This window comes from Anastrepha obliqua, chromosome 5 (genome assembly GCF_027943255.1).
Source record: "Anastrepha obliqua isolate idAnaObli1 chromosome 5, idAnaObli1_1.0, whole genome shotgun sequence".
NCBI lineage: Eukaryota > Metazoa > Arthropoda > Insecta > Diptera > Tephritidae > Anastrepha > Anastrepha obliqua.
The window spans coordinates 126,960,859-126,988,663 of record NC_072896.1 but is presented as its reverse complement, the minus strand read 5'-3'; the positions used below and the strand labels follow the sequence as shown (position 1 = coordinate 126,988,663).

The 27,805-nt window shown below is 38.5% G+C and overlaps 3 protein-coding genes across 7 annotated transcripts; 2 read left to right on the top strand and 1 right to left on the bottom strand.

Moving 5' to 3' along the window:
• Nucleotides 1–1,341: 1,341 nt before the first annotated feature.
• Nucleotides 1,342–2,741, top strand: LOC129246869 (uncharacterized). Its single transcript, XM_054885567.1, has 4 exons — nucleotides 1,342–1,474; nucleotides 1,525–1,705; nucleotides 1,865–2,400; nucleotides 2,456–2,741. Coding segments are annotated over exons 1-4 (960 nt in total). The 5' UTR covers nucleotides 1,342–1,472; the 3' UTR covers nucleotides 2,697–2,741.
• A 173-nt stretch (nucleotides 2,742–2,914) lies between these two features.
• LOC129246868 (putative nuclease HARBI1) lies at nucleotides 2,915–4,214 on the bottom strand. The gene is made up of 4 exons (XM_054885565.1): nucleotides 4,094–4,214; nucleotides 3,585–4,023; nucleotides 3,387–3,531; nucleotides 2,915–3,267 (listed from the first exon to the last, which is right to left on the bottom strand). Exons 1-3 carry the CDS (start codon nucleotides 4,201–4,203, stop codon nucleotides 3,517–3,519), a joined length of 564 nt encoding a protein of 187 aa, XP_054741540.1. The 5' UTR covers nucleotides 4,204–4,214; the 3' UTR covers nucleotides 2,915–3,267; nucleotides 3,387–3,516.
• Nucleotides 4,215–6,371: 2,157 nt separating this feature from the next.
• Nucleotides 6,372–27,805, top strand: LOC129246867 (NF-kappa-B inhibitor cactus-like). Of its 5 annotated transcripts, none has more exons than XM_054885562.1 (7): nucleotides 6,372–6,506; nucleotides 16,665–17,539; nucleotides 17,677–17,854; nucleotides 18,291–18,501; nucleotides 26,344–26,432; nucleotides 26,497–26,760; nucleotides 27,611–27,805. In XM_054885562.1, exons 2-7 carry the CDS (start codon nucleotides 16,842–16,844, stop codon nucleotides 27,662–27,664), a joined length of 1,494 nt encoding a protein of 497 aa, XP_054741537.1. In that variant the 5' UTR covers nucleotides 6,372–6,506; nucleotides 16,665–16,841; the 3' UTR covers nucleotides 27,665–27,805. The 5 variants fall into 5 exon arrangements, with proteins under 5 accessions (XP_054741537.1, XP_054741534.1, XP_054741538.1 ...); XM_054885559.1 differs by having other exon boundaries at nucleotides 6,372–6,646; XM_054885563.1 differs by lacking the exon at nucleotides 6,372–6,506 and adding an exon at nucleotides 6,655–6,774.

Below are 27,805 nucleotides of genomic sequence, written 5' to 3'. Positions count from 1 at the left end.
GTAATAATAATAATTAAAAAAAAAACGGATGTAGGGTATTTCTACCTGAAACACATACATATGGTCCATGAGCGTAGAGGGACATTTTTGCTTCTGCACGTTCATGAAACACAAGTGGTTCATATACCCCCTGACGCACATATGGCTCAGAAACGTATCAGCGCTTATCAGGCGCACGTTTACTGAACCATATGTGGCTCAGCGGACAGGGAACGTGTTAAGTAGTAAGCGTCAAAATATTGTCGAAAACAATTTTGCCCGTGTGACCGCGAATGAAACATGAAAAGCAAGGCATATCTATACAAGGTAGTATCATTAGAAGAGCTAATTAATTCGCCTTGAGCGAATTGGCATATCTGTCAAAAATTTGTGCCAAGGCGAATTTTCTTTGTTTACATATTTCTTTGTTTCTACATTGTTATTCAAAGTATTTGTAGTAGTTATATTGAAACACAAAAAATAAAGATTATCCGTACATAATATCATAGTATTATTGCATTGTTGAATGCAAATATGGTGAAATGTGTATTGTGCGCAAAACGATGGTAAGCAAAATGCGTTCTTTTTTCCTTTCCTTTCTTTTTGTCTTATGTGATGTGTTTCAATTTATGTTTCAGATCTCGGTATGGTAGACGCTTATGCTGCAGAAGGCGATGTGCTTGTTTTCCTATACTAAAATATGAACAGCAGGCTAAGCCTCTTGTCCAGTGAAGGTTATGGATTTCATTACTCCCAATACGTTTGAATAAAACGCAAGTCCTTTGGTGTGTAGTGGCTTCGATTGGGGGTTACATTACAAATGAATCAACGGAATGAAGATGAACAATTTAAATGTCAATTTAAAACACTAATAATGGCTGGTTGCTTATTTGCGGTAGATGAACACTGTTTCAAATAGATTGGTGCTTATGATGACGGTATGGATATATTTGGTGGTAAAAATATTGAAATATCATTTCGCAATGTTATGGCACTAAAGAATATATCCGCATTTGCGAGTAGGACACATTTTCTGCGAAAGACGGCCCCATTCAGTGCCCGATTGTAAGGATAGCATGAAGCGCAAATCATTACATCCAAAATCCAAAAAGTTATTAGTTTGAAATAAACTAATTTTTTATATGCGAACAAATCCACTTTTAATTCGTAAATTAGCAAACAGTTTTCCCCTGCATGTAAACCAATTTATATACATATGTGTTCTCCTCATACCCACGTGTCTATTTGGTACATATACAGCCCAATCCTAAATAAAATTTCCGAACGAGTTTTTTCCCTTTCCGTAATCCTACTATCCTAAATAAAAATGTTTTTGCGGAATATACTACTTTCCGCTTTCTTTCTATCCTAAACATCTTCGAAAAATTTCGAACACGAAAAGTAGGTATTTTGAACATGAAATACTTGCGGAAACTCTTCACATTCCGTTAGAAATTTTTCATCTGTATTTTGAAAGGGAATTTGCAGCAAAAATGTGAGTATTTTAATAAAATGAGAGAAAAATACAAAATTTGTTTGTTTAAGGACAAAATCAACAAATAAAACGCAAATGGGAATGCTGGTGAATATGATGGAAGGTAATCCTGCTATTGCACGGGGATTTTTTAAGGGAAGTAAGGAGGAGGCCGCCAGATTTTGGGAAAAGGTGAATGTGGAGCTGAATGCGGCAGGTCCCCCAATTAAAACAATTGTGGAATGGAAAAAGGTAACTTGAAGATTTATAAGTTCTTAGTGGCAATGATTCGTCAGTTGCCAATGTTTCAAATAGTTAATCAGTGTATGCATGCAAAATTGGGAGAATAATTTGTAAATGCTTCAACTATACAAATGCGTACATTGTTTAATTGTTGAAACCTTTATTTAGGTATGGGCAGACCAGAAGAAATATGTTCGCCAAAAAGTGGCGAATAATATAAAAATGCAAAAGGGTACTGGGGGCGGCCCAAATATGGAGAAGGTACTTTCCCCCCTTGAAGAAGCAATTTTCAAGCTGATTGGCATTAAGCAGTCAGTAGAGGGGCTGGCGGTTAAGAAGTTTGGAATTCAGGAGAACTTGGATATGTCCTGTGAAGAAAACTGCCCAGAAGTAGAGTCACTAAATCTGACCCAAACTGGCGCATTGGATGGATGTATGGACATCAGCGGAGTACGTCCTATAAGTCCACCAGTTGTCTCTGTAGATTCGTTGGTGTTTACAAATGAAGACCCCTCTGCAGATAAAAGCGAAGTGGCATCATCTAGTCAAAAACCATATTCTAGCCAAAAGGCTTCGAAAAAAGAAAGTTCCTTATATGCACTAGAAGAGGAAATAAAAATACAAAGGGAGATCAGCGCTAATATAAAGACTGCAGTTACAAATCAGGACGAGCAACGTGAAAACTTAAAAAAAATATACCAGAGGTTAATATTAATTTTACGAAAATTTATAAGTAATTAAACATTTTTCTTCATGCAGGCTAGATAAATTATATGAGCTAAAGAAGATGCATTTGAAGGCAATCGAGACTATTAAAAAGGAGAAACTGTGGGAAATCAAAATTGCTAACTCTATCAAAAGAGAAAAGCTGGAAGAAAATAAAAGGCATAGCTATGTAATGGAACAAATGAGAAGGAAAGAGATTGAACACAAATTAGAAAAAAATAAAAGACTGCTTGGAATACAAGAACTGAAAACTTGCAAACGCCAAAACAATTAATTAATTTAATAATGAGACTTATAAGCTAAGATTTTATGTTACTGAATTACCTGTGTTTTGTTTTTTAGTTAATGTAATTTTTTATTTAACTGATTTTTTATTAGAACATAAGCATTTTACTTATAACTAAACTTACGAAAATTAAATGATCGAGAAATAGAAATAGCAAACATTTCTGTTCTTACATTTTAGTAATTGAGGGAATCACGGATATTATTTCTTATTGATCTCGCAACCTCCATATTTTGTGTTGGTATGTTGGAATGGACGTCGAGAGTTTCAGGAAGGTTTAACTCCGCTTCGGCATCGGGTGTATCGGGTATATTCGCTCTGAAATGAATGCAGATGTTATGCAAGCAACAAGTAGCATTTACAATTTGTGCTGCTTTCTCTGGAGCGTAGTGTAGTTCTCGTCCACCAAGAATGCACCTCCATCGGTTCTTTAAAACCCCATTAGTTCTTTCAATTATGTTGCGACATTTTGAATGCATTTCGTTGAACTTAATTTCTGCTTGGTTCAACGTCCGATAAGGAGTAATAAGCCATGGTTCTAACGGATATCCAGCATCACCTTAATAAATAATTGGAAATAGATTTTCTCGGTTAAGATACATTTATAAATATGTGAGTATATAAATTTATAAAATAAAATTTAATAAATAAAAAATTTTTACAAATGTAAAATTTTACCTAGCAACCAGAAAGTTCTTTGGTGGTTTGAAAATTGTGTCTCAAAATGTGAACGTAATTCGCTAACGTTCCAGATTAGCGAATCATGACTAGCACCCGGATGAGAAGCGTCGACGTAGCGTATTTTTAATTAATGGTCACATACCTATTATTATAAAGAATCATTAAATGTACTTCAGAAAGGATTTAATAACTTACCAGCATAACATTTAAGCTGTAATAACCCTTTCTGTTGTAGTATAGGTGACTATTTTCGGATGGCGCAATTATCTTAACGTGCGTTCCATCAACGCAACCGACAACTGATGGAATTTTATGCTTAGTGTAAAAAGCAGTCGCAATTTTACTTTTTTCTTCGGCTGTCACTGGAAACTGTATCCACCTTGGACATAGATATTGTTCAAATATAAAAAGGACGTCCGCAAGTGCTTTGCAGAAACTGGACTGCGCTAGTCCCACGTCGTGGTCTTTTCCCACACCCGTCTGGTAACCGCCTTCCGCAAAGAATCGCAAACATGCGCTTAACTTTACTACTGGAGTAACAGCAAACTGCTTCCTAGCTGGTTGTGTATGAGTCGTCACCACTTTTAGCAAGTACTCAAACGCTGGTTTATTCAACCTGAAATACTTCTGAAATCTGTTTAAACAATTAAAAAAAGTTGAATATGTAGTTATTTTAACACACTTTTCTTTACTCGATTACTTACAAAGATTGAGGCATCTCCAAGGGGTTCATTAAGTCCCGGAGTTTCCTCCTCGCCACTCGTGGCCCGTTTAATTGCTCCCTTTCCTCTTCATTTAGTTCACTCACTAACATATTTAATGCTAAGCTATTCATTTTTCGGTTTCCTATTTAAATGCAATTTATATTTCGTAAAAATAAACAATACTCACATTTTAGACGCATTGCAAAATTGACAACAATAAGCAAAACAGCTGATTTCGAAAAACATAACTGAGAAAAAATCCTACTCGCCAAAAATCCCTTTCCCTAAGGGTTTAAAATTGGAGGAATTTTTCTTAGGGGAATTAAAAATGCGGAAAGGAGAAATTCCGCGAGAATATTTAGGATTGGGCTGATAGTATATATATGTATGAGTACATGTAGTTATATTATTATAACGCTAGCTTTGTGTAGTACAGAACGAATGTAATTCATATACATACATAGTTATCATAGTATAGTTCATCATAGTCAACATCAATTCTATAAGTTAAGTAAAGAAATTGTAATAAAAAAGACAAAAGTAGTTTGTAAACCTTTAAGCTTAAATAAAATATGGCTAATTCGAAAAACTGTTCAGAAATAAATTATGTGCATCTTTTGTATTTTAAGAATACCATTTTATTTTCCTTTCTATATACACAGTCTGTAATAAATTATTAGTTTAACGATATTTTATAACGTAATAAAGAATTTCACAACTGATATAGAAAAAAAATCGATTTAGTTTTTCATTTAATTTATTCAAATAACATTTGTCGGGAATTTTTATAGTATCCCTTTATTCACTAGCTTTTCGGCAGCTTTTCAATTTCTAGTTATGAAATCCTCATAGCAGGTGCTGCATATAGGAAGTATTTCCTTGCTTACTTGCATTTACATGCACATCACCTCAACGCAGACCCACAAATGTTGATGATGATTCACATGTATAATTTCTGTCTGCAAGATATTAATAATATTCAAAATATACTTTTACACTTATCTCTTAAATTTCTTTTTATCTGCTCTGCTTATTCATTTAATAACAAAATCGAACACTTTGTTATTATGAAAAAAGTTGTTTGCGTTTTTTTACTATTCACAATCCAATTCGCCTTGGAAATAATTATTTTGACACTTGTGCCAAAAAAGCAAGAACAAAATACATGTAACTTTTTGTTTTTGTACAACTGCTATTATCTTGTATAGATATGCCTTGATGAAAAGAGAATTGCCAGTGTCTCTCTTCCATATGTCTCCGTGTGTAAATCCGGTGTTAGTTAACATAAGTTTGTGAATTGCACGATCGATACTGCAAACGACAAATATTGTAGGCAGAAATAACAATTGCCGGATCGTTTAAATTTAATTGCGTTACTGGATCATATATTTTCACTTCCCTAATTCTTTTTCATATCAAACTCATCTTTAAAATACAATCGCCAACTGGCCAATAACATAAGCTTCCGTTAAATCAATAAATAAACAATATTGAAAATTATAATTTCAATTATTACAAACTGTATGTACTTTTCACCTTCTATCTCAATTGTACAGTAAATTATCTCAAAATTTCCCTGCTTATGTACGGGAAGATTTGGGTAGAACAGCCAGTCTTAAGCCCTTTTTGACGGTAGTATATCTAATACCAGGCTTCCTGGAACTTAAATTGATTTTCTGTTCAGCTTTTGGTGCAGAATTTATTGCCACCGAAGCGGCAAGTACTTTATCTTTGCTTGCAGATTGTTTTAATTTTTTTGGCACAGTTGCCTTTAGCTGAGCCACGCCGCGTCTTTTCGCCGCTGGAATACATTTGGTGCGGTCCAGCACGCTTTTTTTCGCATCCTGTGGCGTTGAGATTTCTTTCAAATAGCAGTCATCCTTTTGGTCTCCCCGAGCTGGGAGTTTGCACAAAAGCTTATTCAATACTCATGCTGCCCCTTAGATGTTGAAGCATCGTTGGAGCCCTTTCGTGAGTCTACCACTTTACGGATCATAGTTTCTGTTAGCGTCTATCCAAATGTAGCAGGATAAATTCCTTAAAGTCCGATATTTTTCTAAATCGTATTCCTGTAAAAGCAAAGGCGTAAAGCTTCTTACAATGAAACAAAAACATATGCATATGTACGACCGAAAAGTGTGTTTTGCACTTTTTGTGAATTGCCCGATTTTTGCGGGAAATTTCAGTTTGAAGGTTTGAAGGGTTGGCATCACTGAGCGAGAAATGGAGTGAAAAATATTGTGGCGAAGAACGTACGTTCTTTGTTAGGCTGAGTGTCTCAGTTTTAACGAAACAGCGAACAAATTGACACTTATTTGGTTAAATTTGTGTGAGAAACATCAACGACGAGTGGAAAAATACAAAGTTTAGCGCTTTTGTGTAATATCACAGCTTAGTAAAATAAATGCGTTCGGTGCGTGAAATCAAAGTACATTCATAGCAGGGCAAAGGAATCACGAATGTGATCTAAATTTTATAAATAAGCAACCAACCAACCAAAACACAAATACAAGTTAAAGTGCATTCCACAGTTGTGTGATTTTATTCTGCGAGGTATTTATTACCATATAAATATAAATAAATGGAGTAAATGCGGAAGCGGAATAAAAAAAATATCAAATGAAAACGAAACCAAATAGTTAAAATAATAAGCAGGCAAGACTGCAAATATTCATATTTACGTACGTGTGGATAAGTGATAAGTGAACGGCAACAAGTGAATGTGTCCAGCATTATAAATATATTTTTAATTAGCGCATTCTTGCATAAAGTATACACGTTGTGGGATTAACATTTATTAAATGATACCGTCTTTAGAAATTGCAGCTGCGTTTGGAAAAAATAACATTAATTTAACTAAGAATTCATATTCAGTGATTTTATTTGTGTGATGTTTAGTGGTATTAGTTTAACCTTTTCTTTGTGGATTTCGGTCGATTAAGTTCGGGGTAATTATGTAGAAGAGCGGCCCTTCAGAAAATCAATATTTTTGTAAAATTTTTTCAATGATATCAATAAAATGTATTGTAAAAGAGTGTTTAAGATCGGGGGAACTATACTTTTATGTAGGATTTACTGTTAATATGAATATCAAATCCGGCGGGCGACACAACAAGAATTACCGCTTGAACATTATATAAGTGTTTTGAAATGTTGTCCAACTCCGGCTACGCAATCCACAGTATTTTTGCGTAGAACTCCTTTTCGCGTGGGCGGCCTTCGGCCGCGCTTCAAAAAAAAAAACCCTCATCAGTCCAACTCCGGCTACGCAATCCACAGTATTTTTGCGTAGAACTGCTTTTCGCGTGGGCGGCCTTCGGCCGCGCTTCAAAAAAATAACCCTCATCAGTCCAACTCCGGCTACGCAATCCACAGTATTTTTGCGTAGAACTCCTTTTCGCGTGGGCGGCCTTCGGCCGCGCTTCAAAAAAAAAAACCCTCATCAGTCCAACTCCGGCTACGCAATCCACAGTATTTTTGCGTAGAACTGTTTTTCGCGTGGGCGGCCTTCGGCCGCGCTTCAAAAAAATAACCCTCATCAGTCCAACTCCGGCTACGCAATCCACAGTATTTTTGCGTAGAACTCCTTAAACACTCTTTTACAATACATTTTATTGATATCATTGAAAAAATTTTACAAAAATATTGATTTTCTGAAGGGCCGCTCTTCTACATAATTACCAAGTTCGGTGTCAATGACCTATCCTGTTCCATAATTCTTTAGGAATCCCGAAATACGTCCATCAAGTTAGCACTGCACTTCGAAACAAGACGAATCAACCAATTCTCTTGAAAAGGGGAAAACGAATTTCTATTTTTTGGTATAAGTAAATAATAGGCAAAGTTTCGCTAGAAAATAATAAAACTTTTTGGCGGAAGCTAGAAATGGAGGAGAAATAAAGGGAGATGGTAAAATATTCGAGTCTTAAAAACGTTAATATCTCAAAAACTGCTCAACGCAAAACAATGTCTATCATTGAAAAGATAATTAAAATAGTAAGTGATGTAAGTAAGGATTTTGAGAAAATAAAATGTAAAATGACGTAATTAAAATATAATATTCGGGTTTTTAAAATGGGGAAAAATTGACATTTGGCCTTCAATATGCCGCCATTTTTAGGTTCCACCATTTAGTACCCTTGTAATCAGCAAATACTGCTCTATGCAACTGGAATATTCCTTATTTTCTAGCGAAACGGTGCGTATGCCAAATTAATGCCTCCCTATTTTCCAGAAATTAGATACAAGTATTAAATCGACACTGCATACTGCACTTTTTTCCACAAAATATCAAAACTTTTCAAATTTTGCTTATTGACGTGTTATATATATATATATATATATACTAGCATTTCCCAGTGGGCTTCGCACCACCATACATAAACTGTTTTTTTTATATCGCAAGAAATTTTTCATATTAAATAAGTTTTCTTTATAGAACTCGTAAAATGTTTAAACAGTTGAATTAGTTGATTTTTTTCATCCAACATACTTTCTAAAGATGTCACAATAGCCTTTTCTGTACTTTTTTAAAATTTGATTGTGGTGGTCACCTATATACAGGTAAGGTGAAAGAGCCGATAAAAACTTGTAATTAAACTTTGATTCTTTAATTTCCATTTCAATTTTTTACGCTAAATAAATTATGCTAAAATAAATAAAGTTAAAAATGTTTTTCCAGTTCCTTGAATGCTCCAGTTTTATTATATTTTCGTCCAAAATTAATATTAACATAATACACTTACAACCACAACAGTACAACAGAAACGCTCATAAGTGGCTGTGTATTTGTTGTTGTTTTTCCCATATAGGCATTTCGTATGAGAGGAAACCATTACTCACATAAAATGTCATAACTCAGGAACGGCTGCACCGATTTCAATAAAACTTCATACAAACCACCTCCTTAAAGATAGAAAAGAACTCTAAAATTTTTGTGCCAATCGATTCGGCGGTTCTTGAGTTATAAGATTACTACCAAGGAAATGTAACTTCTTTTTATATATATAGATATATGGGTGTCTGGCGGAGCATCCTCCTATTTGTGGTGTGCCTCTTGATGTGGTTCCACAAATGGAGGGACCTATAGTTTCAAGCCGATTCCGAACGGCAAATATTTTTATGAGAGGCTTTTTCATGACCGAAATACCCTCGGAGGTTTGCCATTGCCTGCCAACGCGCGACCGCTATTAGAAAAAACTTTATCTTCATTTTGGTGTTTCACTGAGATTCGAACCTACGTTCTCTATGAATTCCGAGTGGTAGTCTTGCATTTAGGAACCAGCATTAACACCGATAACAATGTCAGCCTTGAAATCCAACGTAGAATCTCTCTTGCCAACAAGTGCTACTTTGGACTAAGTAGGCAACTGAGCAGTAAAGTCCTCTCTCGACGAACAAAACAAAACATTCCCATGGCAGCCGGTTCTACGTTACCGGAATGACTCGGGGTTTTTCCCGACCAAGGGCTGCCGCCCCAGTAAACTAGCCCTGTCTAGTGTACCGTATCCTACCCCCAATCTTTCGTCACAAGAGCAACTCATTGCAGCTAGTTTTCTCCAAATACTTCTCTTCCGGGCTGGCGTCGAACCCAACCCCGGACCAGAGGTATTCTACTGCTGCATTTGCCACAAACGGCTCCACCCGAACTCCACCTCGGTTAGGTGTAACCAGTGCAACGGGTGGTGCCATCTTAAGACCTGCTCAAGCCTCAAGACACGCAGGGAGTGGTCCACAAGGTATGTGGGCACGTGTTGCTCTCCCTCACAGGCGGCCCCTGCCTCTACGGCTACACTGCCCTCAGTGCCGGCACATCATACTGCCGCCACCAACAACACCTCAACGGTAAGGAGCCTCACGAGCAACACAACTCCCTCTCTAACCCACAACCCTCCTGCTCCTACCCCAGTGCGGGGACAAACCAGCAGCTCTTGGTCCCCCGCACAGTCTGCTCCGTGTGTCAGACGGTAGTTCCTCGGAACTTGATAACTGTCCAATGCAATTCTTGCTGTGGCTGGTGCCATTTTCGGAGGTACTCCGGCCTGCACACCACCCGTGAGTGGACACGCGACTACGTTGCCCCCTGCTGCAGAGCTCTGCACCCGCAACCGCCCCCGTGGCGCGGCCACCAGTCAACATCAGGCCACAACCTATTTTGCGGAACGCACAGCAGGACCAACGCAGACAACATCACGCATCCCTCACTCCCCGAGTTACGACAATACTCCCCCGAAGTTTCAAGCTTTTGCAACTAAACTGCAACGGACTCACGAGCAAGATTGACGAAATAGTCGACTTCATGAGCCGGTTTGGAATCAAGATAGCTGCGGTCCAGGAGACAAAACTGCACGCTAGCTCCCCCCTGATTACCAGGGACGGCTACAATGTGCACAGAAAGGACCGCAAGCGAGACAACGGTGGTGGCCTAGCGTTCATAGTACACCATTCAGTGCAGTATCGTCTTATCGATGAAGGCATCGACCGCAGGGACAGCACCTTAAAATGCCAAGGTATAGCTGTCCGGTCAGGCGATGCCGAGCTCGAAATATATAATATTTACATACCCCCTGTTACCTGCTGCCCGGCAGGATATCTCCCTGATATTGGTGCACTCTTCAGGGGAGAAAACCGATTGGTAGTAGGTGACTTTAACGCGCATCACGATCTTTGGCATTCAAGCCTGCCAAATGATCGTAGGGGGCAGCTATTGGCAGAGCAGATAGACGATTCGACGTTCAGCACTGTAAACGACGACGCCCCCACTAGGGTAGTGGGCAATTGCAGCAGCTCGCCTGACATAACAATTGCTAGCGCTGATCTGATAAATAGCATAACTTGGCGACTTATGCTATCGTTTGCATCGGACCACTTGCCCATTATCATCTCCAAATGGAGAACCTGCCGACTTTGTTTCCGCGGATCACCGGTCAAACATTAACTTTAACAAAGCTGAATGGACCAGATTCGCGGAATTTACTGAGGACATCTTCGCAGCCCTACCCACTTCCACCGATGTGCGCGCAGGCGAACGCGCATTCCGCAAGGCGATCACAGCCGCCGCGGCTCGCTTCATACCTGCTGGACGGATCCGGGAATTACGTCCCAATTTCCCAGCTGAAGCAGCCGTTCTGGCGAACGAGCGTGACCGCCTACGCCAGGCCGATCCCGGGGATCCTCGTATAAAGGACCTCAATTCGGAGATCCGGCAACTGGTAACCCAACACAAGCGGACCAAATGGGTAGAGCGTCTGAAGTCCTGTATCTTCACCTCTGGTGTGAGCAAGCTCTGGTCCACCGTAAGGTCCCTGTCGAACCCAACGAAGCACAACGACAAGGTGGATATCGCCTTCAACGGTCGTACTTCGTCGGATCCGAAGAGATGAGCGAGCTATTTTAGCCGGCAACTTATACTGCATCCTCCGGTCGACAGATCCAAACGTTGTGCCACCAGACGGTTGCATAAACTGCCATACAACAGTGCACCGCTTACTTTCACCAGCGACGAGGTTCAGGGGGCCATCAAACATATGAAACCATCAAAAGCCATTGGCCCTGATGGATTAAACATGCTGATGTTGAAAAAGCTGGGCCCATTGGGAGTAGAATTCCTCACTAAGGTCTTCAACCTGTCTATGGCCACTCTCATCATTCCTGATAAGTGGAAATTAGGGAGAGTGGTCCCACTACTGAAGCCTGGGAATCCCGCCAAACAAGGGGAGTCTTATCGTCCGATAACTCTCCTTTCCCCAGTAGTGAAGACGCTTGAAGCCCTTCTACTCCCACTCCTCACTGAACACCTGACTCCAGCCCCACACCAGCATGGTTTCCGTAGAGTGCACAGCACCACCACGGCACTCACCGTCATAAACACCCAGGTAAACCGCGGACTAAACCAAAACCGCCCCTGCGAGAGGACTGTCCTAGTAGCGTTGGACCTACAAAAGGCTTTTGATACAGTCAGCCACGCCACGCTACTAGATGACATTTTACAGTCGACACTCCCGCCAGGGCTGAAGAGGTGGACCGCGAACTACCTGAGTGGTCGTCACACTCACTATTTCGAGACCAAACCTCAAAACAGAGAAAAATAAAGCAAGGAGTACCGCAGGGTGGTGTCCTTTCACCCTTGCTTTGTAATTTCTATATTTCGAAACTCCCCCAGCCACCAGAGGGAGTCTCACTGGTCTCATATGCCGACGACTGCACGAGTCGTATATATAGACTGCACACCAAAGTAAACGACTACCTCGCCCGCCTTTCTCGCTTCTTCACTGCGAGAAACTTAAAACTTTCTCCCACTAAATCCACGGCGACCCTTTTTACCACCTGGACAAAGGAGGTCAAGCTGCAACTTCAGGTGCACGTCGATGATACCCCAATACCGACGGTAAATAACCCCAGAATATTGGGGGTCACCTTTGACAGCTTGCTCTCCTTCTCAGCGCACATAACCGCTATTGCAACGAGAGTACAGAATCGCAACAAGGTCCTCAAGTCGCTCGCCGGCAGCACTTGGGGCAAAGACAAAGAAATGTTGCTGTCGACTTTCAAAACAATAGGCCGACCGGTTCTCAACTATGCCGCGCCTGTCTGGTCGCCTGGAACCAGTGATACGCAGTGGACGAAGCTCCGGACCTGCCAAAATACTGCCATTAGGACCGCGACAGGATGTCTCCTGATGTCCCCAATTCAACACCTGCATGACGAGGCTCACATGCTCACTGTTAAGGAGCACAACAAAATGCTCGGCAAGCAGTTTCTGCTAGGGTGTCACCGTAGGCCTCACCCATGCAGACACCTGCTCGAGCCTGAGCCACCTCCCAGGCACATCAAGAGACACTTCCTCAACTACGTGGACGAGATCCAGGACAAAACAGACAGACCACTCCAGGATCAGACAGTGTACAGACAGGCCATAAACGACATTCATCGGGAGACCCTTACCACCTTCTTAAGCTCCCGACCTCCGAATGCCGTTATCGGAGTCCAACCACCACGTATTGCAGACGAAGAGCTCCAGCTTCCCCGAGAGTCCCGCGTAACCTTGGCACAATTACGTTTTGGATACTGTAGCAGGTTAAACTCCTACCTATCCAGAATCGACCCCGACATACTAAACATATGTCCAGCATGTGAAGGCACTCCGAACAACACTAACCACCTTTTCACATGCCCCACCAAACCCACTCATCTAACACCCCTCTCCCTCTAGACCCAACCCGTCGAAACAGCTAGTTTCCTGGGCCTACCGTTAGATGAGCTAAACGAAGACGACCAGTAATTACACTACACTGACAGGGCGAAGATACTGCTACAACAACAACAACAACGAACAAAACTAACTCTCTACAAGACTCTCATCATGCCCGTCCTAACGTATGGCGCAGAAGCTTGGACCATGACAACATCCGATGAAGCGACGCTTGGAGTGTTCGAGAGAAAGATTCTGCGTAAGATTTTTGGACCTTTGCACGTTGGCAACGGCGAATATCGCAGACGATGGAACGATGAGATGTATGAGCTTTACGACGACGTAGACATAGCGCAGCGAATAAAGATCCAGCGGCTACGTTGGCTGGGTCATGCCGTCCCAATGGATACAAACGCTCCGACTTTGAAAGTATTCGATGCGGTACCAGCTGGTGGTAGCAGAGGAAGAGGAAGGTCTCATCTGCGTTGGAAAGATCAGGTGGAGAAAGACTTGGCTTCACTTGGTGTGGCCAATTGGCGCCGGTTAGCACGAGAAAGAAACGACTGGCGCGGTTTGTTAAGCTCGGCCAAAATCGCGTAAGCGGTTATCGCGCCAATTAAGAAGAAGAAGAAGTCACGCACCAAACCATTGAGCTACGGCGGCCACCAATAGACATTTAAATTATGTAATTTTTCACATATATGTAATTATAAAGAGTTGTATTTTGAATACAAATATAGTTTATTTACAAAGAACATCTGGGCGCGTCTTTTGAAGGACCCTTTGTAATTATATAACATGCATATGCACTTTTTGGGAAATGGCTATATATGGATACTATGCACTATACATTCCCTGATGCATATTTTCCTCCCCGCGGATAGTCATGCCAGGGTAAAGCAGACATTGATGTTTAAATGGACATTCCCATGACTGAAATACTGAAGGTGGCAATTCAGGACCCACTATTCCGCTTACAGAGAATTTGACAGAATCAGCTGATTTGATGATGAAATAATTGGTTATTGGTTTCCGTTTTATTGTTGTTTGTTTGTTAGCAGTGTCGCCAGTGTCGGGTATATCACCTGTCATCTTCGTCTAGCTCATATAGGGGTAGGCCCAGGAAACATGCTGTTTCGTCGGGATGGGTCTAGAGGGAGAGGGGTGTTAGATGAGTCGGTTTTAGGGGGCATGTGAAAAGGTGGTTAGTGTCGTGCGGGGTGCCTTCACATGCCGGACATATGTTTGGTATGTCGGGTCGATTCTGGATAAGTAGGAGTTTAACCTGCTACAATATCCAGAACGTAATTGTGCCAGTGTTACACGTGTCTCACGAGGAAGCTGGAGCTCTTCAGCTCTTTTGTTGTTGTATTCTCTTTCGCTTTTATTGTTATTCCCGAGCGAATTTATCGTTTTACGCCGTGCTTTTTCTTGTTTATCCAATTGTTACGCCACAGCCGGAAATACAAATTATACATACGGTGCTCTCAATTTACACTATTTATTTTTCAAGGATGCATTCAAGGCTTGTATATAAGAAGCCTTTGAATGCAATCTTAACATATGCCCTAAATGCCATGCTGACAAAGTTTCCGACTGGGTACGTACTACATACTTACACAGAGGTGTAATTATCTATGGACTGTGCATATCAATTAGAATTGTTGAATTCGGTGTACGCATTCAAGGCAATAGCAGTTGATCAGCTGATTGGCTTTTTTTCTTCCGATCGGGGGGTTTTAACGTCAAAGTTCAAATAGTTGTTTTCTTTGTTTGTTTACATTTTGATTGCAATTTTTGACATTAAAACCACCAAATTGCAAAAACAAAATGCATATAAATCCCCTTACACGTAAGACAGATAGAGGCAAATCTCTAAACCTACCCCCAGAAGAGTGGTGGCATGATAGTCAATAAAATAAAAAATATTTTAATATGTGAAAGTAGTTTTAATAGAAGGTGAAGTAAAATGATCCCAATGTATCGCACGTTATACTGCAAGGGGTTGTTTTTGTTGCATGAGTGTAAAACACGCCCCATAATCGTTTGGATAGTGTTGCTGAAGCCGCATCCCTTGGCAGATAGTGCAATCCCAAGGAGTTCAATATTTATCAGAAAACGTTTTGGAACCATTTTAACAACGTTGCGAATTTTTTCGTCACCTTTTTTTTTTTTTTTTTTTTTTTTTTTTTTTTTTTTTTTATTATTGCAACTAGTTCATAAATATTTACAAATGACTAACAAGCAACTTAATTATGATAACATTACACAATTTACACTCTACATGACATAAAGCAATTCTATGGTGGTATGAGATCGCTAGGTTTAGTGCGTCTGAGCCTTCGTATTAATCCGTTGGTTTCAATTAAATTAAGTGCTTCTTCATTGATGTGGTTTAATAGTCGTTCTTTGTGGGCAACTGCAATCTTTGCGATTTCAGTGTTAACGGAGTTTATTTTAAGGTCGCGCTCAATGTCGGAACTTCTGCAGTACCATGGTGCTTTGACAATGCACCTAAGGACCTTATTTTGGAAGTGTTGGATTTCGTTTTTCGTACTTTGACTGGCGCACCCCCATAGCTGCGCCCCATAACTCCATACTGGCCTTAGTATCTGCTTGTAAATTAACAGCTTGTTTTCTATCGTGAGAGCTGATCTGCTACCCATGAGCCATTGCATGTTTTTGAGTTTGATGTCTAATTCTTGCCTCTTTTTCTTGACATGCTCTTTCCATCGAAGTTTGCAGTCAAGTGTCATACCTAGGTACTTCGCATAGTTTGAGTATGGGACTTGTTGATCATCTATGTATAGTGGTATATGTTGTATTTTAGTGTTTGTGAAAACTACGTGTACAGATTTTGTTTTGTTAAGTTTAATTTTCCATGTATTAGTCCACTGGCAGATCTTATTTAACGCGGTTTGTAATGTGGCTGTCGATTCGTTTTCAGTTTTTCCAACTGCAATCAAGGCGGTGTCATCTGCAAACGTTGCTGTGACGTAATTAGGATCAGACGGTAGGTCATGTGTAAAGATAAGGTACAGCAGAGGCCCAAGAACGCTGCCTTGAGGTACACCTGCATTTATTTGTCGAAGACTTGAATAAGCATCATCTTGCTTGACTCGAAAATAGCGATCTGATAAGTACGACTCCAAGATTTCGTAATATTGCTTAGGAAGTATTAATTTTAGTTTAGTTTTTTTCGTCACCTGAGAAATTGTTTTCATCAGTTTCAAAGTGGCGCAATAAGAAGCGGCAAAGTGCCTCTAAATTAAAGCAAACTTATAAACATTAAAACTAAAAGAAAAACATAAAACAAAAATTAGTTGACATTATTAATATTAATAAAATATGCAAAGTTAACAAATTCGTTACTACTTTCAGAGTTATACTTGGATTAATGCACTAGCGGTTATATTCACCATAAGGAAATTCTGTTCTTGAATGGAATCGCTTGTAAATACACACAAATTATCAAAATAGTAAAAATTTACTAACAAACATAAACAGCGATTTTGCTGAAATTGCATATCACGGAAAATAATTATATAAAGCTGCATAATGTCGAGTCAAACCCCAACAGCTTCAAATAGTACAGAAAGCAATAATGAGAAAAGGGACGGTGTAGGCGACTGTGGCTGCAGTAGTCCGTCTGTCACTGCAGTAAGCAGTGAAAGCAAAGAAAACTCCAGAAAAAAAGATTTCTCGGAAAATATAGAAATTGAACATCAGGCTCACGGGACAGACTCAGGGTTTTTGTCTTGCCAGCTAAGCTCTAATTTCGAAGAGCAAGAGGAACAGAAACATAACTCTGCCGGAAACCATTCAAACAATTTTGACAAGTTAAGCAGTAACGAAAGAACGGTAGGCTATACCGAAGATTCATATCGTCACGAGAAGGCTAAGGAAGAGGTTTATGTGGTTGATTCGGGTTGCATAGAAGAAGAAGAATACGACGAGTCTAACGCCGCAGAAACGAAAGCCGAACAACAACAAGAACAGAATTCACATAGCACAACTGGTGCATCGAGCATCACAAATTCGCACGATTCAAAAATGAAACTCAAACACGATGTCGATGCCCATATTTCCGAAAGATTTTGCAGTCTAAGTTTACAAAATGAGCCAATAAATAACTTGAACGCGTCTGGCAGAGTGGCGACAGTTGAGCCTGTAGCAACAGTACCAACAAAAACGGCAGATTCTAATCAGCTAGAAGCATGGGAACAATGCTACCAACAAAATGATGAAGGAGACACGTAAGTTTACCATAGTAATTTAGTTGTTTTACGGACAAATATTTAATGGATAATATTCGTCAACTGATATACCATATACATACATATTCAGTATAATGAATAATTTGTCAACTGTCTTCTCATTATTCTCTCCGCAGCTACCTTCACTTGGCGTGCATATCAGGACATGAAAACGTTGTAGCAGCTCTTATCCGTCTCGCTATACATCCCTGTCTTCTAGACATAAAGAATGATTACAGCCAAACTCCATTGCATCTAGCGGCGCTCACAAAGCAAAGAAGAATTTTGCGCATGCTCTTACTTGCCGGTGCTGAGGTATGTACATACATATAATCAAATGTAGTTTCATATGTTAATGCCCGAACTCCAAGTGACCGAACTCTAGTACTTAATTATGTTGGCTTAAAGTGGTTTACCAAGAAGTAGGAGTAGACATCTCGGTCCGGTGCAGCCAGAAGAAAAACACATGCCCTTAGCTGGATGAGGTATTGTGATGAATTGAGGGCCCAAAAGACGTTCAGGTTGAAACGCAAATCTGCTTTCAGTTATATTCTATTCTAAAGTGGCTTAACTCCTAATATGGCAGATGAGTCGGGTCAAGGTGTTTTGATTTAAATTGCAAATAAAATAGATTTCTAGCCAAGCATCTATTATCTCTCACGCAAAATGTGCCTTTGATCAGGCTTATTATGAGCGAATGTGATAACGAAACGTCTACCAAAGGGTTAATAAATCTTAAATTTCATTTCAGCCAACTATTCGGGACCGCCGCGGAAATACAGCTTTGCATCTTGCCTGCATGTCTGGCGATGAGCAATGTGTCAGTGCGTTAACAGTGCCATTCAGTGCTTCAGAGATCAACGAAGCGCATCGTCAGTATGGTTACAGGTCGAACGATAAATTATTTTCTTCTCTAAGTTATGCACGCTTACCTCCCGATTTAGAGATTCGTAACTACGATGGTAAGACATTATTAGAAATACTCTTAATTTAAGGTTTAAAAGGATTATTCAACAAAAGTTTTCATGTTTCATTTTATCTTGGTTCTAAACTTTAAATTGAAGGTTAAAAATGGTGAAAGGAAAAATTTGGCAAATTATTTACGATATTTTTTTATTACCAAAATACCTAAATATAATAAATACGACGGCAAAATATAGAAAATACAAGCTTTTCACAAACATAAAATTATGTCTGTAACCGAATTAATATTAAACGTGCCGTTCCGTCTTTCGGCTAGCCAGTGGCACAGACGGCAAAATGTTGTGTCGCTGGGAAATTTTCGAACTTTTATTTCTATTAATAGACCTTGGATGTAGACAAGAAATTTCACTATATCGTATTAGTATTAGTATGCATGTACGAATATGTGAGTTTATCAAAAAAGGAATAAAAAAAATACCCGAAGGCTGCCAATGGAAAATGTGAAGATACATATCCATACATTAAATAATCTAATTTAAACTGAACATAACGATGAGAAAATCTGGCACAGAACAAACTACTAGGCAATATATAGAGGATTTTTGATTTAGAGACGTGAATTAGTACACGGTCTTTCAAGCTCATGTTTTCTTTTTAAATCGAATTCCAACGCATAAATATTTTGCATAGGGACGGACAATTGATATTTTCCTAATGCCCCCAGATGTCGATATTTTTGTAGAATTTTAAGGTATTTTTGGGCATCTATCTGGGCGCCAGATGCTACTGTTCGTAAACTTTTATTCCGTGCTCTGTTGGACAAAGAACCAGCACCTTTTCCGTAGTGAGTTTCATTGCTTTGTATGATTCTAATCTTAGTAAAGTGTAGATTTTCTACTTAACATCCGTCAAAAGAGACGCCATCATAAAACAGAAATTCGATCTTGAATGACCCTGTATAATGTGGGCATGTATGACATAATTTATTGAAAATAGGAAAATGTTAAAGATAATTAAATTTTCTTAGCCTCGATTCAGTACCCTATACATTTTTGGAACATTTGGCGTTGTTTGCTGACGTCAGTAACGTAGTGTGTGTATGCAAGATATTTTTAAGTCCATCACTCGCACAGTTTGGCTAATTGGTGAGAAGCGTGAGGTCTGTAATGTTTCAGCCCCAAATGAAGTAAGTGAAGTTCATGCAAATCTATCTCCGAAAACAGTTTGGTAGACAGAGGAAAAGGGCAAAGCCATTACCTGTGCAAATCTGTTACTTATATGTGCAGAGAGATGCATCTACACTTGTATGTATGTACGTCATCATAGAATGAATTTATTTTATTGATCGGCTGAATGAGGTTATAAATAGCTTTCTGAGGGTGGCATGGACGTACATTTTCTTTGATGCAATCATCAAGTAGCTGGTACGGTTGTATGTACGTATATGTATATGTAAGCATGTACTTGCGTGACCCGTGCCTCACTTTTAGCAGCGACTTGACGTCAAAGTGTCATTTGCGTGTTTTTGGTAAAATACTTATTGGAAAAATATAGGTGTATTTGTGAATGTGTCTGTGCAAAATGCCATAGGGAAAACTCCAAGCTAAATCTTGAATTTGTCTGCCAACATGTGTGTGAAGGTACATACATACATACATATGTCCGTATGGACTGATATACAGTCTGTGTATTGCACAGCCATTGGCATGTGAGTATTTCGAACGCCATCGTGCCGAAGCTCTCTCTGTAGTCATCGTCTATGCTACGCTGCTAAATATAAATTTTTTTGGGGTTTTCCCCAACAACAAAAACAAGCACCGCTAAAGCAACAGTGTGATCAGGGCGAAATTCCACACAAAATGTGAAGCGAAGCAGAGTCAAAGCGAGACTACACAACAAAAAAAAGAAAGACAATTGAGAATTATAATTATCGAAAGCAGCAAAGAAATTACTAAAACGCGTAAATGTGCATTTTTGGTTCACAGACGTTTGGAAAAATATATGAAAATACGAAATATAAAATATATCTTTATGTATGAGTGTTGCTACCTACAAAAATATCAGACGGACATAAATAAAATAGCGGCAATTAATAAGTACGTAATCTATGAGTAGAATATTAGTATAGGGTATTGGAAAAATAAAATTGCAATTGCCTGATATGGAAGAAGAAGACACATTGATTTTCCACTTGAGATTCTTTGCAAAAAAAAATATATATGCACCTGCGCTAATTCATGCAGTTACCTTTTAAGTCAGGGCCGTTTTCTCATTGTATGATTAAAATTACATTTTCATTAAAAACTTGTTACCAAAACATGGTTAAACAATAACCAACATGCTAAAATTTGAAAAGAAATTCCATTTGTAGCGAACGCAAAAAACAAGACTTCAAAAAAAAAAGAGAATATAACAAAACTTTCAAGAAATAATTGCCTTCAATAATAAACTGTTTTTCTTTCACTGCTAAAAAAAGCACACAGTTTTATATCAAAAGTATTTTCCGTACCGATTCATTGCATCATAAAGATTGGGGAAGAAACAGTGAGTCGCTTATTTATTTGTTATTATGCCCTATGTTCGTTTATTTCCCCTATTTCCTGTTGACACTAAGAAAGGAATTCCCATACGATTGCGATTCTCCGAGTTTGCGATATTTCTGATCTAAATTTTGGATTTATAGACTTAAGGCGGGATTTCACAGTTGGCATTGGTGATCTTGTACCAACATAAACTATTCAAAAATTGTATGTTGTTACGTGTTTTATGTATGTATGCACGTATGTATGTATGTGTGCATTTTTTAATCTCTATAATCAATGTAGTGCTGTATAATGGAGGAAAGAATCACTCGAAAAATTCATTTAATCAACTTGGGGGAAATTCAATATCGCGGCAATTACCACACGCGAATAGAGATATTTGCCAGCCCTGATGACTGGAAAACCCACATTCCCATAAAATAAGTCAAATGCGGCATAGATAAGCCTTAGTAACAACATTTTATAGACGTGGAATAGAGCACATGAAGCCTGGCAATAGATTACTTGAACAAAAATGATTTGTGTAAAATGTTTAACAACTTTGAATTTGCTGCCAACAAAGAGGTGATGTGGTATCGAAATTAAGAGGAATTTCGCCAAGACTTGTCTCTGATTTATGAACTCCTGCTGGGACGAGTTGGTGCTGAATTCAACACGTGCTGCTACAATTGCAATTTACTTGATGCAACCTATGGTGTTACTTCCACTTGTGCCCAAAAGCTCGCAATAATGCGAACGAGTGATCACAAGCTACCCGTTTTACAGAACCACTCCCTTGAGCCGAGCAAATAATTTAATTTTTCAGAAGTCAATACACAAAACTCGAACTGTTTGGAAGTGCTTTACGTATTTTGTTGGTGCTAAGTTCAGGAATTCCCCAGTGCTGACTCGTTATCTTTTGTGTTTTTGTTTTTTGTGTAATATATATTTGTCATCTTTTTGTCAACGTTCAAGTAGCTGAAGCTGAAGGTGTTTCTATTATTTGCACATGAATTTAATTTCGGCACTTATAATAGCAATGCAGAAAGGCAGTCATACGAGTACGTATGTATGGTCTGGGTTTTTGGAAAGTCAGCTTAAGTCGACTTAGGATTTTTTTCCGTGTAAGCATTAAAATGTAGGGCAATATTTAAACCAACGACCTAGTTGTAGCTTTAGAATTAATTTAAGATTGTCGAAAGGAAATAATGAATTTGTATATCAAAGATGTGGATGTATTGATCTGAAGCAAAAACGATGAAGTCGATTACTACTTACATACATATTATACATACATAGTCTACATACATACATAAATGATAGAGCAATCAATGAATTCTATTAGGAGCCTGCTTGTAATACTTTAGGCGATCGATCTGGATGGCGAAAATTCGCACGAGTGTACTTATATAAAGGGTCTTTCAATGGGCGCGGGTCGATTTTGGCGCCTTGTGGCAGCCATTTTGTTTTGGTGACATCTGTCAAATCTTTTGTTTATTATTCAGTCGTTTATGCCAAATTATCATGGCAAGATACATGATTGAACAGCATGTTCAAATGATAAAACTTTATTATCAAAATGAGTGTTCATTAACGCAAACGTTGCGCGCATTGCGTCCATTTTTCGGTAGACGTGGTGGCCCTTCCAATTTCTTATGGCCCATATTGAGCCATATGGACCTAGACTACATGTGGTTCCAGCAGGACGGCGCTACGTGCCACACAGCAAACTCCATTTTATTCCATTTCAACATCTACCCGCCCTTATTGAAAAACCCTTTACATTCCATATGTTGGACTTAAGTAATATAGATAATGTGCTTATGTATTGGCGAAAGGGCAATACTTTCACTAACTGAAGTGTTCGTGCGCACATTTGGGTTTTTCGTTGTTTGTTTTACTGTTGAACTGCTAAGGTAGCCGAACTTGTAAAAAACTCAATCTAAATGTTTAATTTGTGCGTGGTTGCAATGCCATTGACATGTGTTCACATATGGCTGATTATCTGTTTGCTATGGTGTATCCGAATTCAATATGTCTCGAAAGACTACTTGTGTACGTTATGTACATATGTTACAATTTAAATTTTGTTGGCATGAACGATTTTGACTTTGTGAAAATTAAGTGCTGCATGTCGTCTGGTTATTTGTATTAAGATAAATTGTGTGAACAGGAGTTTCAGTTTTATTGGATGGGTTACTTTCCACTTCAAGCAGAAGAATATTTTGAAATAATCAATAATATTAACATGTGAGATTTAAGGTACTGGCCTAATGCAGGCTGGCTTTGCTTCCTTGAATGATACTGAAATATATGAAACGAGACCAAATGGCAGCTTTGCTTGAAGCTCAAATAGATCAATGTTCTATTTGCAGTGCTTTTGACATCAGGAATTGAACACCCCTGTCTCGCAATATTTTTGCACAGCTTCTAGTGAACATCGTGATTCAAAAATATATTATGTATTAAATATGGATAACGTCTCTGTTTCCTTTTTTCTTTTACGTATCATCTGATTGTTATGACAGCGTTGGCCATAAACGTTTTCAAAGCCAAGCAAAACCAGCCTTCACTTGGCCAGCATCTTTAGCATTTTGCATATTTGGAAAGATTAAATTTTCATTGTTAGTTATTTGCCTTCTCGGATGTTTGTATGAATTATTTAACTGTAAAAGTCCTAAATCAAGATATTTTTGAAACTTTAAAGATCTAATTTAGTATTTTATTTGAACTTACTACAATGCCTAAGCTTAGGGTTAAATATTTATAAGTTTGCGGAGTGTAAGTAAAAGCTCACGCGAGGCAATCCGTGTTTCCTATCGATATTCGCCTTCTCAAGGGTTAAAAAACTGGCACAACAGTCAGCATACATACATACACATACAAATCTACTGCCAATATTAGCGGTTCAATTCTTTGGATGAACCGCTCATATCATACGTTGTTTATATCGTACATATATTCGTATGTATGCGTGTATGCGTTGGGAATACCATGCATTGGTCATTAAGCCAACATTTAGTTAAACTTTTTCGACCCTCTTTTTTAGTGCGCTTTTTAGTTTTGGCGTCTCATCGCAATCCGCTGTTTTACCTTCGTTTCTTTTAATTCTTCTTTTTTAAATATTTTTTGCGGTGGCTATCGCTGAAAGCCGCGGTCGGGATTTTTTGTTTTTTAATGCTTTGCGCAAGCGTGTGCGCTTTTAATACAGTTTTCTACACAGTCGTCACATAACTTGGGGCATTCACCGGACAAATAGAGTTGCATTGTTTAGTGTCAAATGCTTTTACCTTTTCTTTTGAATAAACGGAAAACCCGCGAGTCATTTGTAATCGCTTGGGCGCATGTACGTATGTTTGTACTTAGCTTTGTACTTTGTTCAAGTAAATATGTATGTCCATGCATATGCACATATACATATGTATGTATGATATTATTTCCGTCGTTTGAGTTTCAGGGTTTTTCGCTTAATTTGCTTTGCTGTTTGCATACATTCAGATGTTGGGAAAATTCCAAAATATTTCTGAACAATAATGACAAGCATCACTTTGAAAACCCCTCTATTATAGAGAAACTTCACCCAATCAAATTATTATACGAGTATTTTACCTAGAATTGAAAGGTTCGCGCAACCACAAATTGGGATGCGTTGAACTTTTGATCGATTTGTTGGCTGCCGTGAGTATGTCTGTGGTTTGAAATTCACAGGCTATAAATATTCTCGGAGGTATGAGTGAGCCTGGCGTTTCACGCTGATGCATTGTTGATTTCACACTTAAATAAATTGACTTCCCGAAGATTTCTGATGAGTAATGTTCACTGCCTGAAACGAATCGATAAATACCTGCATTCCTTCGGAGTTTCCGCACCGTCCTTAACAATCATCAACTTTTGTCATAAATTTGTCATCTTAAACCTATCCGATTTCACCTTTGCCAAATTGCCCCTTGCTGTTGTCTAGGCACATCTTTTATTGATAGCGCAAATCAAAGGCATCGTTTACATACATACATACATATACTTATATATGCAAATTGAAATAAAAGTAGCTTTGACAACATACAAACATACTATAAACATTAGCTCTTATTCTTTGGTTATCATTTCGTTTCTGTCTCGTTGCTTCAATATTATCGGTACGAGCTGCGGTGTAATTTCCGAGCTTGCAAATCTGAAAACCTGTTGCTGTTCTCACTGCGTTGCGCATTGTTTCATCAGGTGGCTATTTTATTTAGACCATAACAGTATTGCTGCCACCAACCCAGTAGGGATTACGTTCAACTCTCTGAGCAGTATTTATGCATACATACATACTCTCGAAACACTTCTATGAAGTTGATTGGTGCCGTCGTCATATAACGATGATTGCCGTCGTTATTACTGATACTGACGCCGTTTTGTTTTGTTTCATTTAAATTAGCTTTTGCAAACTTAACTCGCATTTCTGTGCGTTTTTTGTTGCTATTTAAGTGCTTTATTATGGGAATTTCTCGGGTTTTTCTGAACCCACACACACCCAGCCACAAATGCAAGCACGTTTGTACGGCGTCATCGTTTGGTTTTTATTGCTTTATCGTTGGCATCAATGTGTTTGTGGTTATCATTGTGTGGGTTACGGTGGCTGAGACGTTTTGCTTCAATCGTAAGTGTTGGGCCACATGTACCGTTGTCCATTTGTTTAGATATTTTTTATCGTAAAATTGAAAAACGTATGTTTGTATGTATGTATGCATGTAGGTAAATGAAATGCTAAAATATTCATTGTAAAAAAGGGAACGAGTACTTCGGTGCGAGCTAAGAATTGGTTGTGCTAGCGAGATAATAAAATGAGTAACCACATCGGAGTGAACAGCGCCCATTCATAAATAAACTCTTATAAATTTGAGAAATTGAGTATGGATTTTGTTGGAGAGCTCGATTAAATACATACATATGTATGTCGATAGCTGTTAAGCCAGGGTGCTTGCACTATCAAGTTAAAATAAATTCGCTCTCTCCTTTTTTAAATACCAAACTGACATTAAACATTCACAAGTAGTAGCTGCGTACAGATGAAACTTGTTAACTTGAACCCGAGATAACTCAAATTAAATTTCACATAATAGATCGAATTCTAGATCGATATTTTTGGATGTATTAAATTATTGGAAAATGCAATTTTGAATTCACTCGGCCAAAATCGCTTAAGCGCATATCGCGCCAATCAAGGAGAAGAAGAATTTTGAATTGAGCCCCAATATAAGAATCAAAAGCTAATTATAATTGATGTTGAATTTTTTTTATTATTATCTTTCATAAGTTAAATGCATGGGATTATTTTATGTTTTAATAAAATTATTTTCTTTACGTTTTTTTCAGGCGAATATTGTGTTCATATAGCTGCCGAGGCGGGCCATTTAAAAATACTAAGTATTTTAGTACAACATGGCGCGGATATCAACGCCAGAGTAAGTGCTCTTTACAGTAATTATGTTATTATTTATTCTAATATGCGCTCTCTACTGCTTACAGGAAGGGAAAGGTGGCTATACACCGCTACACATGGCCATTGAGAAGGGCAATGAGGAGCTATTCAATTTTCTACTCGACGATTGCAAACAGACTCTGAATTTGGAAACATCAACTTTCGCCCGATTGACTGCATATCAGTTTGCCTGTATTTTGAAAAGATCGCAGATGGAAAGCATTTTGGAAAATCATGGTGCAGAGCCTCTCACACCACCGGAAAGTGAATACGAAAGTAGCGACGATGAATCAGATTTAGAAGAATCTAAGGTGAGGTGAAACCCTAATGTTAGGTCAAAGTAATTTAAATGCAAGCCAGTCATATACTAAATTATTCCTCACTTAAAGTGCTTTGACTCTGTTGGTTTTCTCAGTAATCCGTTAAATAATTATTTGCCAATTACGAAACTACGATAACATCCGAGTTTATTTGTAAAATTACAATTTAAACTCGAACACTTTGAATCTAGTAACAAAATTTCAAAGACAATATCAACTAATTTTAAATATAATATATCGGCGCGATAGTTTAATATTCGCTTGAGAGAAGGAAAATGCGTTTACCGCCACTATAAATAGACATAAATAAGTATATAAATAAATAGTAGGCTGCAATTGTTTTCAAGAAAAAAAGCTTTCTGTATATACTCAAAACTTGTATTACGTTGGCTTATTAGCCGTAGTCGAATGGTTTTGTGCGTGAGTACTATTTGGTAGTTCGAAACCCACTGTTGCCTCCTGATTAGGATGCATTCCATGTCATACTGGATCTGGACATACCGATACAAACCCCAGAACGGCTTGTTGCTCATGAGCACACCATTTTGAAAACGAAATGTTTTTTCTACAAATTTTACTTTTACTCAAAGTTTCTTTAGTCAGCCAACCCAGTGGCTTGCTAAAGGAGTCGATTAGAGTCAAGCAGGAACGAGAAAACTGCAAATTTATTGCGATTGCTCAGTAAATCTTTTCATTGTTGAATCATGGCTATAGTTTAATTTTTATTGATACAATCAATGATTGATTCTTCATTTTTGAATTTTCAATATACGCATATAAGTTTTCTTCTTGCCTTTGTTCAGCAGTATTTTAGTATCTCTGTTTCGATTTATATTTTCAGAACTATGACCGATTTGTCAGTTACACAGGAGGAAATGCTATGGCAGTCATGTAAAAGATAAAGACTTGCTGGGCACCACATTTGGTGTATGCGTTGGCGCGTGCGTTCGCTTGAAGGAGTACCTTAATACGCTCAATGTACTTAAATTGAAAGAAATTTAAGATATACGAATAAATAATTGCCGAAAAATTAAAA

What these genes read in the sequence shown, in the direction of transcription:
- LOC129246868 (XM_054885565.1), bottom strand. Translation starts at nt 4,203, where the DNA reads ATGTTAGTGAGTGAACTAAATGAAGAGGAAAGGGAGCAATTAAACGGG. An exon ending in TTGGAGATGCCTCAATCTTT is followed by an intron (nt 4,024 to 4,093) that starts GTAAGTAATCGA and finishes TTGTTTAAACAG; the next exon opens with ATTTCAGAAGTATTTCAGGT.
- LOC129246869 (XM_054885567.1), top strand. An exon ending in CAATTGTGGAATGGAAAAAG is followed by an intron (nt 1,706 to 1,864) that starts GTAACTTGAAGA and finishes ACCTTTATTTAG; the next exon opens with GTATGGGCAGACCAGAAGAA. An exon ending in TTAAAAAAAATATACCAGAG is followed by an intron (nt 2,401 to 2,455) that starts GTTAATATTAAT and finishes TTCTTCATGCAG; the next exon opens with GCTAGATAAATTATATGAGC.
- LOC129246867 (XM_054885562.1), top strand. Translation starts at nt 16,842, where the DNA reads ATGTCGAGTCAAACCCCAACAGCTTCAAATAGTACAGAAAGCAATAAT. An exon ending in CAAAATGATGAAGGAGACAC is followed by an intron (nt 17,540 to 17,676) that starts GTAAGTTTACCA and finishes TTCTCTCCGCAG; the next exon opens with CTACCTTCACTTGGCGTGCA. An exon ending in TCTTACTTGCCGGTGCTGAG is followed by an intron (nt 17,855 to 18,290) that starts GTATGTACATAC and finishes ATTTCATTTCAG; the next exon opens with CCAACTATTCGGGACCGCCG.